This window comes from Harmonia axyridis, chromosome 3 (genome assembly GCF_914767665.1).
Source record: "Harmonia axyridis chromosome 3, icHarAxyr1.1, whole genome shotgun sequence".
Classification (NCBI taxonomy): domain Eukaryota; kingdom Metazoa; phylum Arthropoda; class Insecta; order Coleoptera; family Coccinellidae; genus Harmonia; species Harmonia axyridis.
Window position 1 is genome coordinate 18,606,324 of NC_059503.1, and position 14,148 is coordinate 18,620,471.

The following is a 14,148-nucleotide window of genomic DNA, read 5'->3' on the forward strand; positions in this document are numbered from 1 at the left end:
CATTCTTTGGGTAATTAAAAATAATATGTGATGACGATCCTTGCTAGAATTCACATACTAGCTTTTTTGTTCCTGACCTTAGGTTTTTTTGTGAGCGTTTTATATCCAATAAGTGAAATGCCCACGACAGATTTATTTGGAAGTGACCATTTTACCCCGAAAAATTCCTCTTTGGTCAATGAAGAGTACTTAACCAGGAGTGTTGAAGTGTTTTTGTTTATTTTGAAAATAATGAGTTCTAAGTAGTTAAGATTTCTAATAATCAATTTCTTGCGTTACTTGAAATTTATTCAATTTTTTTATCTTAAAAGCAATCTTTAATGAAGAAGGAAGTGTGCTATAGAGCTGCAGAAATTTTCAATAATCAGAGTAAATTTCAAAGTTTGGGGTTCTATATTTGAAGAGATGTTCTAATTTTGATTCAACTGCAGATTTTAAAATGGTTTATTAAATTACCCAAATTGTTTCGTTATTAGTTCCTAACCAAATTTTTATGCAATGACTATATGTGGCGCATTTAGTATCGTCCTGAAATAGAAATACATTGAATATGATTTGAAAGATAGTACGGTTCATGAATTGGAATTTATCACAAATTTTCCATATTATGGTAAATCAACTTCTTGAAAACACTACAGTATTAAGAACAATACTTGCTTTATCTCAACTTGATCAAGTTATAGTTTTTGCGCTCATCTTGACAACTGAACTGACCATCTACCGTCTTGCAAGGCATGCTACTGGATTGACCTTATAAAATATGTGTAAGCCGTTTTGAACTAACACGCTGCGAAGTTTTGCAATTTTAATGAAGAAATTAAGGAATTGTAATTTTCTTTTCTACTAAGTTGTGTAAAAACACTCGTGTGTTCACTGATCAGATTTTATTCAATACAATTTTAGCGACAAGATTAACCAATCATTCCTGGTAAATTCCTCTCGTTTCTTTACTAGAGGCGAAGTATTAAATGCAGATCAAGTGAAATACCGGGAAAGATTATCCCTTCAAAAATCACCAGTTTAATCTTAAACTTCTTCAAGATTGGGCTCACTAATATTTCTACACTCAAGACATTCTCTGATCTACATGAACTAGTCAGATGAAACATGAACCATTTCCGTCTTATTCAGAATAAAGATTTTTGTAGCATATTTTGTGATACACAAAGCTACCGACTCCTTGAGAAAAGGGAATATTGCCGTAATTGAAATTATTTCTAATTGACATTCGTCTTGTTTGCCATATGGGGAAAAATGTCAAACTTCACAAAATAAAAATGATAGATTCGTTAGAAAAGATAAAGGAATGCATAGGAATTCGATGTCTTCTATTTGATACTGAATTTTTCGGAAGAATATACCACTAGATTATTGTGCAAAGGCTCGTGGATGGTTTGAGAGCTTTTGTGGAGTGACCATAAAAATATTTATTTCTGTGGTCTATTCCTTTCATATAAAGAAAACTTGTCGCCTTCCGCTTCAAGTAATGAATATTTCTTAAATAAAAACTTGGAGATTTATTATTTTACCTTATTAAAGAATAAGAAAAAATATTCATATTAGTTAATCATAACACATTTGAGAATATATTGGTGTCGCCATCTACTAGGTAGATACAATATATCAAAATATACTTACAGATTTCTAGCAGTTAGTTTTATCTAGTCAAATTGGTACAAAAAATTCAAACAATCCGAAACGAATGGGCGAAGTCTGCCCTCCGCTAACTCAAATGTATCTTGAAAATTTCAATTCCTTAGGTTCCTTCTCTTGGTTAGACAAAATCTAATTTGAACGCATAGTCATTGAGTTCATCGAATCTGTTTCTCGGTTTAAATTCGAAAAATTTTCGAAAGAAGGTTTAGAAATTTCCTGACTTTTTTGCCTTGGTTTAGTCACTTTTTCTACCTGTCGGAATTTTCTAGACATCTTAAACATTATAGATATTCTTGAAAAATTTTTACCCATCATATTCTCTACAATATTTCATATTCATTTATTTCCTCAAAATTTACAGGATGTGTCAAAAAAGTAGGTATATAGATAAAAAATGTTTCCACATAAAAATAGTTATCGTAATAAATGACGTTCGACAAAATATTCACATATACAAACATGCTAAAAATAGATATATAGATATATAATACATATATAGACAAACATGTTAAAATTCAATATCCAATAAATTAATAAGGGGTTTGTCAAAACTTTTGGATCATAAACTCTTCCACTGAGTAGAATACACCTTCTACCAGAATTTTTTTAACGCATTTTCGAAGCGCACTCTGGATAAACGATAAGATCCGCGGAGTATTTTTTTATTAATATTTTATTGCGCAGAATTTATATATATTTTATTGATCCTCGTTACTCGCGAATCTGTCCATGAATTTGAATGAATCACAATTTCAATCAATTATTGATTTCTCGGAAATTATACGATATAAAATCATGGTTTTGCAATTGTACAATTTGGCGCAATAATAGATAATATTTTGCCATCAAAGCTTCCACCTCTGAATTAATCCGAAATTATGAAATTTCTAATATTATTTTTAATTCATGCATACCTAATAATTTATTCAAACAAAATATTTCCCCCGTAAGTTAAGATGTTCCAATTATCCTGGTTGGCCATATAAAAGTTTAGGTCTAATATTTAGAGAAAATCACAAATTTTTAATTCGAGGGGTCCCTACATCATTTTCTTTACTTATTTGCAGGTTGCCTGCACCCACTCCTCAGTAGATTGGAGGTATTTCATGTGAAACTCTATCGATAATGAATCTGGAATATTCAAAAAACTTCATGATTCTTTTAAAAAGTGCTCTGCCAATGGATCTGATGGCAGAATGTTGGAAAATACTAGTCCACTTGGACTGAATTTTTTTGTATAATTTAGATTTCTATCCGGTCGAGTGTCATTGAATTTTTTTAATGATTAAATGAAGTTAATTTGATGGAGTCAGTTATCTGAAATTTGAGCTATGTAGCTTTTATCAGATCAGAAGAACTTGATTATTTTTCCACGGATTGTGAACCTACCCTGAAAATGTCGAATCTCTAGCACATTTCGTTTGAGAGTAATCCTGTACAAGGACGGAATTGAATATGACCAAGGATTCGTCACCAGTGAGTAGAACCTTATCGTTTGAAACCATTCCCGCCTCAAAATTCGAAATAGGTATGATGAAATTGCACTCTGTTCGGGAAATCAGTAAAGGTACATTGAGTAAATCAGGAACGATTGTTTTTTTTATTTTTTGTTAAACGATGAAATGATTGTATGTTCGTTCAACATATATGTTACGGTTGAACAATATCAAACAGGAGTTATTGATCCAACAGCGAATTGAAGTTCATAGGCCATTGCATGATTTTAGCATTCTCTGTGATAAATCCAGAGACAATAAATTTGTCAGAATATTAGGTTAGAATTGCAACGTTTTCTCATCTTAATATTTTTTTAATAATTTTAGTCTCCTAATTCTTACTCTTGTAACAAGCGGCTTTGTATTCTGAAGGTAAGAACTTTTATCAATTCAAGATTTTTTTTGCAGGTTTAACCTTCTGTCTGAGTTATGGTATTGGAATTCTATATGTAGAAAATGTGGAAAATATTTAGAAATTTGAATTTAGCGAGAGTTTATGAATTTAATGGTACCAGGTTCAGCACAGAATGTACGTAATTTTGAATAATTGCGAGATCGTTAGTAATCTTATATCATGTTTGCAGGTCTAAATTTGCAGAAAATGACTAAAAAACCAAATCTAGATTTAGAAGTCGAAAGAATTGTATGGATTGATATGGAGGTAATGTAAAAGATTGAAATTACCTATACAATTACTTATTATGTTTCCTTTTAGATGACTGGCTTAGATATTGAAAAGGATAAAATAATGGAAGTGGCGTGTTTGGTTACAGATTCCAACTTAAATATAATTGCTGAAGGTCCTGATCTTATAATCAATCATCCAAAAGAAGTATTAGATACTATGAATGATTGGTGCAAAACTCAACATGCTAAAGTAAGTATATCATTCAGAATAATTCACTTTTCATAACTTATTCTGGATAGGATTAAACATTTTTTTTTCTTAAGACAGGACTAACAGAAGCTTGCCTGAAATCCCAAACCTCAATTGCTGATGCTGAAAAAATTTTATTAGATTTTGTGAAAGAACATACAACATCAAAATGCAGTCCTCTTGGGGGAAATAGTGTTTATATGGATCGACTGTTCTTGAAAAAGTTCCTGAAGAATGTTGATGAACATCTACATTATCGCATCATTGATGTATCAACAGTGAAAGAATTGTGCCGAAGGTGGAATCTAGAAGTTTATAAATCTACACCCAAAAAAGATTTTAGTCACAGGGCATTAAATGATATCAAAGAAAGTGTTGGAGAATTAAAGTTTTACAAAGAAAGATTTTTTAAAACTGATAACAATTGATATTTAAGTTTAATTTTAAGTGTATGTATGTGCAGATATATAAAAGATGTGTCATTTAAAAGTAAACTAATTTGAATTACACAAACTTGATCTTCACTAAAATTAAGTTTTAATGCTTGTAAACTTTAAAAGTAAATTGATGATGTTGTAATTGATTGCTTCCATAATTATTTCGAAGTTACAAATAAATCATTTAATAATCGATATATATATATATATATATATAGTGTTTGAATAAAATTTTTTGTTTAAATACCAATTGCACACAGTAGTGATGTTACAACCAGAGTGTAATTGGAGCAGTTGCTCCAAGGCAAAATGCTCAGGGGACGCACTGTACAAACTTTATTAATAAAGGAAAAATGAATGTTGAATATTTTATATGTTCAGGGTGTCCCTTTACAATTTGACAAAAAGAATATTTGAATATAAAATTTCCTTGTATCAATCTTTATGCCCTAAATCAGTTGCATGTGTGCATCAATTACATCAATTTAAATTACATTTTGTTGAAAACACTATGTATATAACCATGTGTATAAGTACTTCTTATAAGCTGGCATTTCGAAAAATAAAAACACTCTTTAACATTGGTTTTTGGTTTAAGTTTATATCATAGACCTAATATCCATGGACCGAGTGTCACGTGATTTTTCAGAAGCTCGTAGAGGAGAAAGACCTAGAGAGAAAAGAATATATGATTTCTCTTGATTCGAACAGAGATGCTACTGATGGCAATCTGTGAAGAACCTAAAAGCAATAAAATAGGTGATTTATTACTCTGAGATGGTCAAATGTCAAAATCATCTGATTGAAAGATATAAAGACATGATATTTATTTATACGTTTTATGAACTGAATAGAATGAAATTTACATACTTTTTTATATTTATCATTTCGATTTGCCTAATTCAATGATGGAATAAAATATGGCATATATTTGGATGAACTTCTACCATGTGAATCAGGAAAATTGAGAAATTTTAGACCATACTTCTTTCTGACATTGTGGGGACAGAACAGGATTTAATGTAACAATGAGTTGGACTCGTTAATATCTCAAGGAAATATAATATACATATAAATAATTGCTTATAGGAATCAGCAATGCTCTTATTGGCTATAGGTGAAGATAAGTTATATTCGATTCAATCATCTTTTGAATCGGTAATATTTCTTTTACTTCAGGTAGAAAAATTCTCAATATTTTTCATGAGACTAAATAGAAGCAAATTCATAATAATATTTTTATTTCGAAAAGGATTATGCTACAGAAAATTTTCATTAGATAAAAGAGAACATTCATTCATCCATGATTATCGAAATTCAAATTTGGAATAACGATTTAACGTTAAACTCTTCGAGTTGAAAGAGATGTATATTGTTCTCTTTCTCTAGGGCAGTAAATCAAGAGAGTTGACAGACTGCCATTCGATGTTCCATCTTATTCGTTCTCTCGACTTCTCTCTCTAACGCGACGTCCATGGATATTAGGTCTATGGTTTATATATATTTCAGTAGATCATATCCCAAAAGTAGGCATAGTAGGTCTTGTTTTAACTCATTGTCGATACTTCCCAAATTATTCTTTTGTAGTTTTTATTATCCTTAGATGTAGTAACATCAAATTGAATGAAACAATTCATAATGAATCTTTCTTTCAAAATATAAAGTCCCAACGAATGTCTGCTGGAAATTGTCAGCTATCTTCCTAATGGTATGTTAGAACTACTTTGTCATGAAATTTAGGTCAAAAGTCAGAGAGATAACCTTATAAATGATAATAAATCGGAGCTAAAATTTCAAATGTACTGATGAATTAGAAAGTTTATTGCTATGAAACTTTGTGCAATATTTGACACAAAAAATTTAGTGTTAGTTATGTGTTTAATTTAATGTTATAGAAAACATGTTATTCTCAAAATTCAAACACTTTTCAAAGTATGCCTTGATAGCTGGAACTTTGGTGACAACAAGTTATAGTTTACATGAAAATAACTATGACATAAATTCCTTAGGCATTGTAAGGTTCACAAGAGCTGCAGCGACTGTTTTAAAAATTGGAGCAACATATAAGAATGAATTATATGGATCTGGTCTTGAGAAAGGAAGTCCTCAATACAACAAACTTAAATCAGAAATTCACAAGAAAAGTGCTGAGAAACTTTTAGATTTATGCTGTACTAATAAAGGTGTATATATCAAAGTTGGTCAGCATATAGCTACGTTAGATTATATTTTACCTAGTGAATTTGTTAAAACTATGAAAATTTTGTATAGCCATGCTCCAAAAAATGATTTAAAAGATGTTTATAAGGTATTGCGACAGGATTTAAAGAAAAATGTAAGTGATTAGCTAGGTACTTTTGAGATATATTCAAATTAGAACAAAATTTTCACTTTTCGTTAATAAAGACTTATTTGATCGTTTTTGAAGATTAAATTAGAATTTAATATATATTAAGATAATGGTTAATATATATTAAATTCTTCAAGATTTATAAAATAAAATAGTGGAATCTATTAGAACTTATTAGGATTGTACTTAAACATTTTTTTTTATCAGCCTGAGGAAATTTTTGAATCGTTTGACCCAGAGCCTTTAGGAACAGCTTCATTAGCTCAAGTTCACAAAGCAGTATTGAAAGATGGAACGTGTATTGCAGTAAAAGTACAACATCCTTATGTTCAAGGAAATGCCAAAGTTGACTTGAAAACAATGGAGTACTTAGTAAAATTAATGAGTTTTGCATTTCCTGAATTTAAATTTCAATGGTTGGTAGATGAGACGAAAAAAAACATTCCTCAAGAATTGAATTTTGAACAGGAAGGCAAAAATGCTGAAAAGATCCAGAGTCTTTTCAAAAATACTGAATGGCTGCGTGTTCCAAAAATTATGTAAGAGAATTTTATCTATACTGAAATGTTGAATTTAAAATACTATGAAAGCTGATTCCAGATGGGATCTGACAACTCCAAGGGTTTTAACAATGGAATTTGTTGAAGGTGGTCAAGTAAATGACTTAGATTATATAAAAGAACAAAAGATTGATCCTTACGACATCATAGACAAACTTGGAAAATTGTACTCCCAAATGATTTTTAAGCATGGATTTGTTCACAGTGATCCACATCCTGGTAACATTCTGATTTCCAAATCTGAGAGAGGTGACTGTAATTTAACTCTTCTAGATCATGGTTTATATGCGGTAAGTCTATAAATTAATTAAAAATAAATCATTCCTTTTAATGATGAAATAATGAATAACATTTTTCTAATAGGTTGTTAAATGTGTATTTTAGTTATTTCAGTCCATTAAAAATTAACAAGTTCAATGAAGTGTTATTTTCTTATAATTCAATTATTATTAGAAGCCTAATTATTATGTAGTATCTGCTTCAGTTTCAATTTGATCTTAATTCTTCTTAGATTATTACTTTTAGAATAAATTTGAAATATATCATGTCATAATGATATATGATGTAGAGATATAATACAAACTGTTTATAATTTTTTTGATTGATGCTTTAGGTTCTGAGTGATGAGTTCCGACTAAACTATGCAAATTTTTGGTTGAGTATATTGAATAGAAACAGGCAAACCATGAAATTACACAGTAAACAATTAGGAATTGATGGAGATCTTTATGGAATGTTTGCCTGTATGGTAACAGGTCGATCATGGGAAAGTATTAATAAAGGAATAGTAATGTAAGTATTTTCAGTGGCTATTTTGAACATATTTCAAACAATCAAATTAGTTTATGCTGAAAAAATAGTTTTCTTATTACAAAACTCTGGAAAATTAAAACTCCTTCATACTACTAGAACACAAACAGTATTAAAATCAATTATGCTAAAATAACGTTGATAATAGACCTTTCAGCCACTTGCTTTTATACCCTTCCAATGTTTGAATGAACTAGAGCAGGTACTATGTGTGGATAATTCTTATCTGAATTATTTTCATTCCTTTGAATTATTGATTCGAACTTCTACTTGGAAGCCCTGTGAATTTTACCCAATGATTTATTATTTCGTACAATGTTACAGAGTATCCCAAGTCACTGAACATTTTTTAATGAATATCACAGCCGTAATAAATAACATGTTGCATCCATTATTACTTTACTGAGATTATTATTATCAAAAAACATGTTTTCGATTTCATGATCGTTAGCATTTCCAGTTAAGAAATATCATTAATATAAGTCCATGATTTTAAGGGGTTAGGAGAACCAGAGGCAAAAAAAATTTTTTCCTAATTTTATTTATTTTTTAATTATATAAAAAGTTAGCGCTATATGTATCGGCCTCTGTTCCACAAGTAGTCCTTTGCAGTGACCATCACAACATTAAATCATTCAAAAAAAAATTTGTTTTTTATTAACGATTTACCCTCGTTTTTTTCTAAGGAAAAGAAACAGTAAATTGTTCATAAAAAATTGAAGTTAACAAAATTCCTTCGATCAAATGTTTTAGAAAAGTTGCATAAATATCATTCAAATCCACTGCGTAGTTTTAAAATGTCGATAGTCATTGAAATTAAACACATGGTTTTGAGAAGAACGATTGAAAGCTTTACAGAAATAGGAATTATTTAATTACTTACACCGAACCCGCCGTTTATTCTTAAATAACTTGAGGAATATTCTTCGGATTGTTTTGAAATCTTCAGAGAATATTTTCAAAATATAATACTTAAAGAAAATAAAAAAAAAACGATTTTTTGATTATTCTGACTGTCTTTAACCCCTTCAAATTTATTATTAAGGTTCTCTAGCTTGGAGATTCATTTTATAATAGCCAATTTCTTACTGGGATCAAGTGTTCTCAACCAATTTAATTTTTGGGCGGGCATTATCAAATGGGATTATTTTTTTATTTAGTTATTATTTAAATGCCCATAATGTTTCACGACATTCTGTGATAATGAAAATTTAAGAAATTGTAAAAATCTTTCAGAGATGGAGTTCCTTCTAAAGGAGAAATGGATTTTGTGAAACAAAATTTATCTTCAATTTTACCTCAAATGTCAACAGTACTAGACAGTGTTAATAGACAGATGATTCTAATTTTCAAAACTAATGACCTAATAAGAGGTATAGAACACACATTAAAAACCTCTAAGAAAATGAGAGCTTTCAAAGTGATGTCTGAATGTTGTGTTAACTCGGTTTATGATCAGAAGAAAATGAATTGTTCATCAAATCTCGAAAAGCTCAAGATTCAACTAGCACAATTTTGGGCATTATTGAAATTGACTGTTTACTACAAATACCTGCAACTTACAAATTTTTCTATAAGGTTATTTGTATGAATTATATTTTTAATAATTTATCTAATTATGTGTTCATAAAATTCATAGATATTATTGAAAGAAAAATAATTATATAAAGATATTTTTTTATTTATTTGTCTTTTAAATTCTTGAACTATTTTGAAATATATTGTTTTGAAAAGAATAAAGTTTAAGAGTCTGAAAAATTATCTGAACTAGTTAAAAACTGTCCTCACTCACTCCAAGTTCCCTTTTTAAGTATCACAGGAACTGAGTTTGTCAACTTATATAAATAATGTAGTACAATGCTTAGAAAAAAGAAATATTCAGTTTCCAAATGTAGATAAAGATAATAATGAATTTAATGTGAGTTTTTTATTAAAGTTTTTCAATTAACACAAAAATAATATAAAAAAATCAATATTCTCAAAAATAATAACAAGAAAAATCACAGTATTGAATACATATCAAAAATATTCATTAATAACACTAACAACATGAAAGTTTAGAGGTACAATATATGTTTTCTATACTATTTGTTTTAATATAACTCAAAATAATTCAAACAAAAAAAAAATTAACAAATCTTCTACATAATATTTAGATACATCTATAAGTAAATATTTTTTATTCCTATTGCTAACATCACATCTGATTCAGTTTAAAAGTCATTATTCAATAAGAACTCATTCATATATAATTGCAAAAATAGTAATCAATATTTTTGACATGGAATTGAGACAAATGGGAATATACCTAATATAGGTAATATTATTCACTTTTATCTCTCATAAAATAAAAACATTTAAGTATATATTTATTGCTGTTTAGCAACAGCTTGTGTGGGGAAAATGAATCCTTGAGCATTTACCCCCACAGGATACCAAGCTGTGTTAGGGGTAGGGGCATAAGAATATTGCTCAGGTACAATATAGGGTACTTCTACCGACGGAGTATACATATGAATTGGAGTGGTTGGTACTATGATTTCTGCAGTAGGACTATAAATAACTGGCGTACCAGGTGGTACAGGAATAATTGGTGAATACATTCCCATTTGAGGATTTACCCTAGGCATCGATTGACATACCATGGATTGCTCTAAAGTTGTATTTTCTTGAGCATCATGATAAGATACATATTGATTATTCGTTTCAGTAGTCTGAGATGATTTCTGGTTGGGTATCGTTTCTTTATTATTATTCACATCCAATGTTACTTGTGGATGCGGGGAGGTAGGAGGTTGCTGAGAGTCAGGCATTTGTGTCCATGGTTGATAAGTATAATGGTACTGCTCCACTGGGTAGTTGAAAATTGGTGACTGATTTACATCTATAAAGATTTTAAAATTTTTTATTGGGTATATACGAATAGGTTTATTGTATTTATTATTTGATTGTATTTTCTTAAAACTATGATCAGTAGGTTCCATACCACATACCGGGTGGCCCACATAAAATATATGAGTTCTTCTGGAAAACACTGTGACAGGACAATTTTTATTTAGAAGGGTTTTATTTTGTGATTCAAAATTGTGGGTGTACAATTATCCTTATAAGGGGGTTCTAGACCATTCTAGACCTATTAAGGATGCATATAATAAAGAAGCATAATGGGAAGTAGGAAGTGAAATTGTTGATATGATTAAGGATTTACGTTGAGTATGCGCAAATATGAAAATCCTGCGATTTCCATATCTTCCATTGTAGTATGATATCGATGAAAATTAGTATGGACAACAAAACTCTATGGTGAGTTAGCATTTTAGATATGGTACTGTATTCAATATACTCACCGCAGTAATGCATCACATTTGGTGTTGTAGCAACAGGCGTCATTACTGGTCGAACATTAAAATTGAATACACCAGGACTTACTGGTGTAGCAGGCCAGCTGTAAGGTTCTTGAATTACAGGGGTCATCATACCAGAATAAGAGTAATAAGGAGCTTCCCACTGATATCTTTGAGGTGGGTTGCCTTGTGCATCCTGGTTAAGTTCTGAATTTACATCTGGTACATCTGTGTTTTCTTCTTGAGGATTTTGCATTTGCTATAAGAAAGTAGGAATTTTCAAGATTAAAAGCACACAAAACATTATTATATCAATTATTAAAACAAATGAACATTTGATATTACCAAAGGTGCACCAACATATGCAGTCACATTGTGTTCTAGAGAGTCTGATCCTGTATTACTGGAAGTAGTACCATTTTCGCCTTTATTTTGGTTTTTGTCCTTTTTTCTTCTTTGAGACTTGATCTTATCCAATGAAAGTATAGTTGTGGTAGCAGATATGTTAAGATTTTTCGAAAACCTGTGTAATTATAATGCATATATTCGTTGAATAAATAAGAAGTTTGCACATACCTATAAGGTAATGGCCAAGGTTTTGCATCGTTCTCAGGCGATAGGTCACTATAATTTACTATTTTCTTTTGTGCCAGTTTGGTTATGTAAATAATACATTTATTTTCATTTTTTATAATGTCTTGGATATAGCAATCATAAGTTTCATTGTTTTCATTAAATAAGCATCTTGTTCCAAGAATTAGCTTGTCATCTCCATAGTACCATTCCCCCAGTCTCATTTCTAAATAATAAATTATTTGATCATGACAATAATTACATGTTTTTGAATCCTCAGTCAATGTTATTTATTGGAGTTCAAATTTTGAATACTTATTTCTTAAGTTTAACTAATATTTCTGTAATCTAGGGACTATTCATGAAATAACATAAGGTATATTTCATTAAAATTTCAAATATTTAATACTTATAACATACCTCTTCTAACTTCTGTCCAGGAATCATATTCAATATTTCTGTAAATGGTGGGATCAATTGCTTTTGCAACTTTGAATGGAAATGGCGCTATATTTAATGGTAAACTAACTACACTTTCTTTTGGATCTTCAACATTTTTTTCTCCTTCAATTTCATCTTGTTCCTGAAGTTTCTCATCTAACAACAAATCAGCTTGAGTTGTAATATAAGTTTTATCATAAAGCATGCCCTGTACTATATCATCTACATTTTGTATTTCAAATACATTTTCGTATAAGAGCTTATAAACAATCGCTACAAAAAATAAAACATCTTTATAATAAATCACTTAGTTACTCGATATAATTCAAAGCAGAAGCAAGAACTTACATTGGCAAAAACCTGATGTAACTATATGTTCTCTTTGATAAACTGCATCATAGTGATCTTCATTCATCAAACATAATAAAATAACTTTGGAATTCCTCTTTTTAATGATATGGTCTGCCTGCTGACGGGATGCATCAAATATTGTTATATCACATCTATAATATTCAGAAAATGTAAAATGGAAGTTCCACAATTTACGACATTAAAATTGTAATATTTTTCAATACTCACTCGTAGTTCTTGGATATCATTTGAATTTCTAAATTTCCACAAATAACCATATGCTTCTCTAATTTTTCAATGTGTTCAATTAATTCCTCTTCACTTCCAACAACGTCTAAAAATTCGTGTAAATTCTTTTTAGCATAATTGATGCAATCAATCCTTACTCGTTCATGATATATCTGAATATTATATAGCTGCAAATGAAAATTTTCAATTGCGTTTATGAATGTGAAATAATGTTTAAATAATGTGAAATAACTTTTATGCATTTACCTGCTCAGATACAGCCCTGAATAAACAAGTTTCATCATATGCAACATTTTTTCTGTAATAACCTAATGCTTCCAGCCAATTATCCACAGCTCCAGGATTTCGGCCTTTTTTACTTAATTTTTGTGCCATAATTTCCTCTTTCAAGTAGAAAAAATCAAATAAGTTGGAAAAAACGTGAAAACAACACGTTCTTCAAACTTTCCAATGAAAAAATATAAAACTCGGTAGAAAATGCGTACTAACACATTATTTCTTATTGTTTAGTACAAAAATCTGAAAGAGATGTTTGAAAAATAATCTCACAAATAACTCTCATTAGTTTATTTAATTTATCTCAAAAAATAAAAAAATACGAACCGATAAAAAACATCGGGAACACAGAAAAATTTCAACATCTTAAAGAGGAGCAATGGTTCATGATGAAAAACATAGGATTCCTGAAAAACATTTGTAGAGAAAAAGAAAACAGAACTTCGCAACTTTTCATTTATTGGTTCCAAACAGCGGTATGTGAAAAGGGATTTATTGGTTGATTATACGGCGCGTGTTTCAAAATTGTAAACATTCGATACTGTTTGAGATAATCATCATTTTCTGTAAACTACCGGGAATCATTTATCAGGAAAGTTAGAATAAATTATAATTCCCCAAATAATTTTGAAACTAATTGAATTTGTTTGCGAGAGTTCATAGGTATAAATAGAATAAATTCAAATTCTGTCACTGAAATTCTGTCAACTGAAAGAAATCAGATTGTA

General features: G+C 29.7%; 3 protein-coding genes across 6 annotated transcripts; 2 read left to right on the top strand and 1 right to left on the bottom strand.

The window, feature by feature from the left end:
- The first annotated feature begins 2,725 nt into the window (after nt 1-2,725).
- LOC123676534 (oligoribonuclease, mitochondrial) lies at nt 2,726-4,667 on the top strand. 3 transcript variants are annotated; one of them, XM_045612476.1, is made up of 5 exons: nt 2,726-3,132; nt 3,561-3,681; nt 3,737-3,813; nt 3,868-4,029; nt 4,104-4,667. In XM_045612476.1, exons 2-5 carry the CDS (start codon nt 3,609-3,611, stop codon nt 4,455-4,457), a joined length of 666 nt encoding a protein of 221 aa, XP_045468432.1. In that variant the 5' UTR covers nt 2,726-3,132; nt 3,561-3,608; the 3' UTR covers nt 4,458-4,667. The 3 variants fall into 3 exon arrangements, with proteins under 3 accessions (XP_045468432.1, XP_045468431.1, XP_045468433.1); XM_045612475.1 differs by lacking the exon at nt 2,726-3,132 and adding an exon at nt 3,292-3,430; XM_045612477.1 differs by lacking the exons at nt 2,726-3,132; nt 3,561-3,681 and adding an exon at nt 3,420-3,524.
- Nucleotides 4,668-6,217: 1,550 nt separating this feature from the next.
- LOC123674602 (aarF domain-containing kinase 1) lies at nt 6,218-9,947 on the top strand. Its single transcript, XM_045609528.1, has 5 exons — nt 6,218-6,801; nt 7,024-7,355; nt 7,417-7,666; nt 7,990-8,168; nt 9,423-9,947. Exons 1-5 carry the CDS (start codon nt 6,367-6,369, stop codon nt 9,775-9,777), a joined length of 1,551 nt encoding a protein of 516 aa, XP_045465484.1. The 5' UTR covers nt 6,218-6,366; the 3' UTR covers nt 9,778-9,947.
- Nucleotides 9,948-10,098: 151 nt separating this feature from the next.
- Nucleotides 10,099-14,063, bottom strand: LOC123674601 (protein ovarian tumor locus-like). Of its 2 annotated transcripts, XM_045609526.1 has the most exons (9): nt 13,748-14,063; nt 13,391-13,663; nt 13,124-13,311; nt 12,893-13,047; nt 12,524-12,817; nt 12,107-12,329; nt 11,876-12,053; nt 11,534-11,789; nt 10,099-11,070 (listed from the first exon to the last, which is right to left on the bottom strand). In XM_045609526.1, the coding sequence occupies exons 2-9, from the start codon at nt 13,517-13,519 to the stop codon at nt 10,556-10,558; spliced, it is 1,938 nt and encodes a 645-aa protein (XP_045465482.1). In that variant the 5' UTR covers nt 13,520-13,663; nt 13,748-14,063; the 3' UTR covers nt 10,099-10,555. The 2 variants fall into 2 exon arrangements, with proteins under 2 accessions (XP_045465482.1, XP_045465483.1); XM_045609527.1 differs by lacking the exon at nt 13,748-14,063 and having other exon boundaries at nt 13,391-13,732.
- Nucleotides 14,064-14,148: the final 85 nt, after the last annotated feature.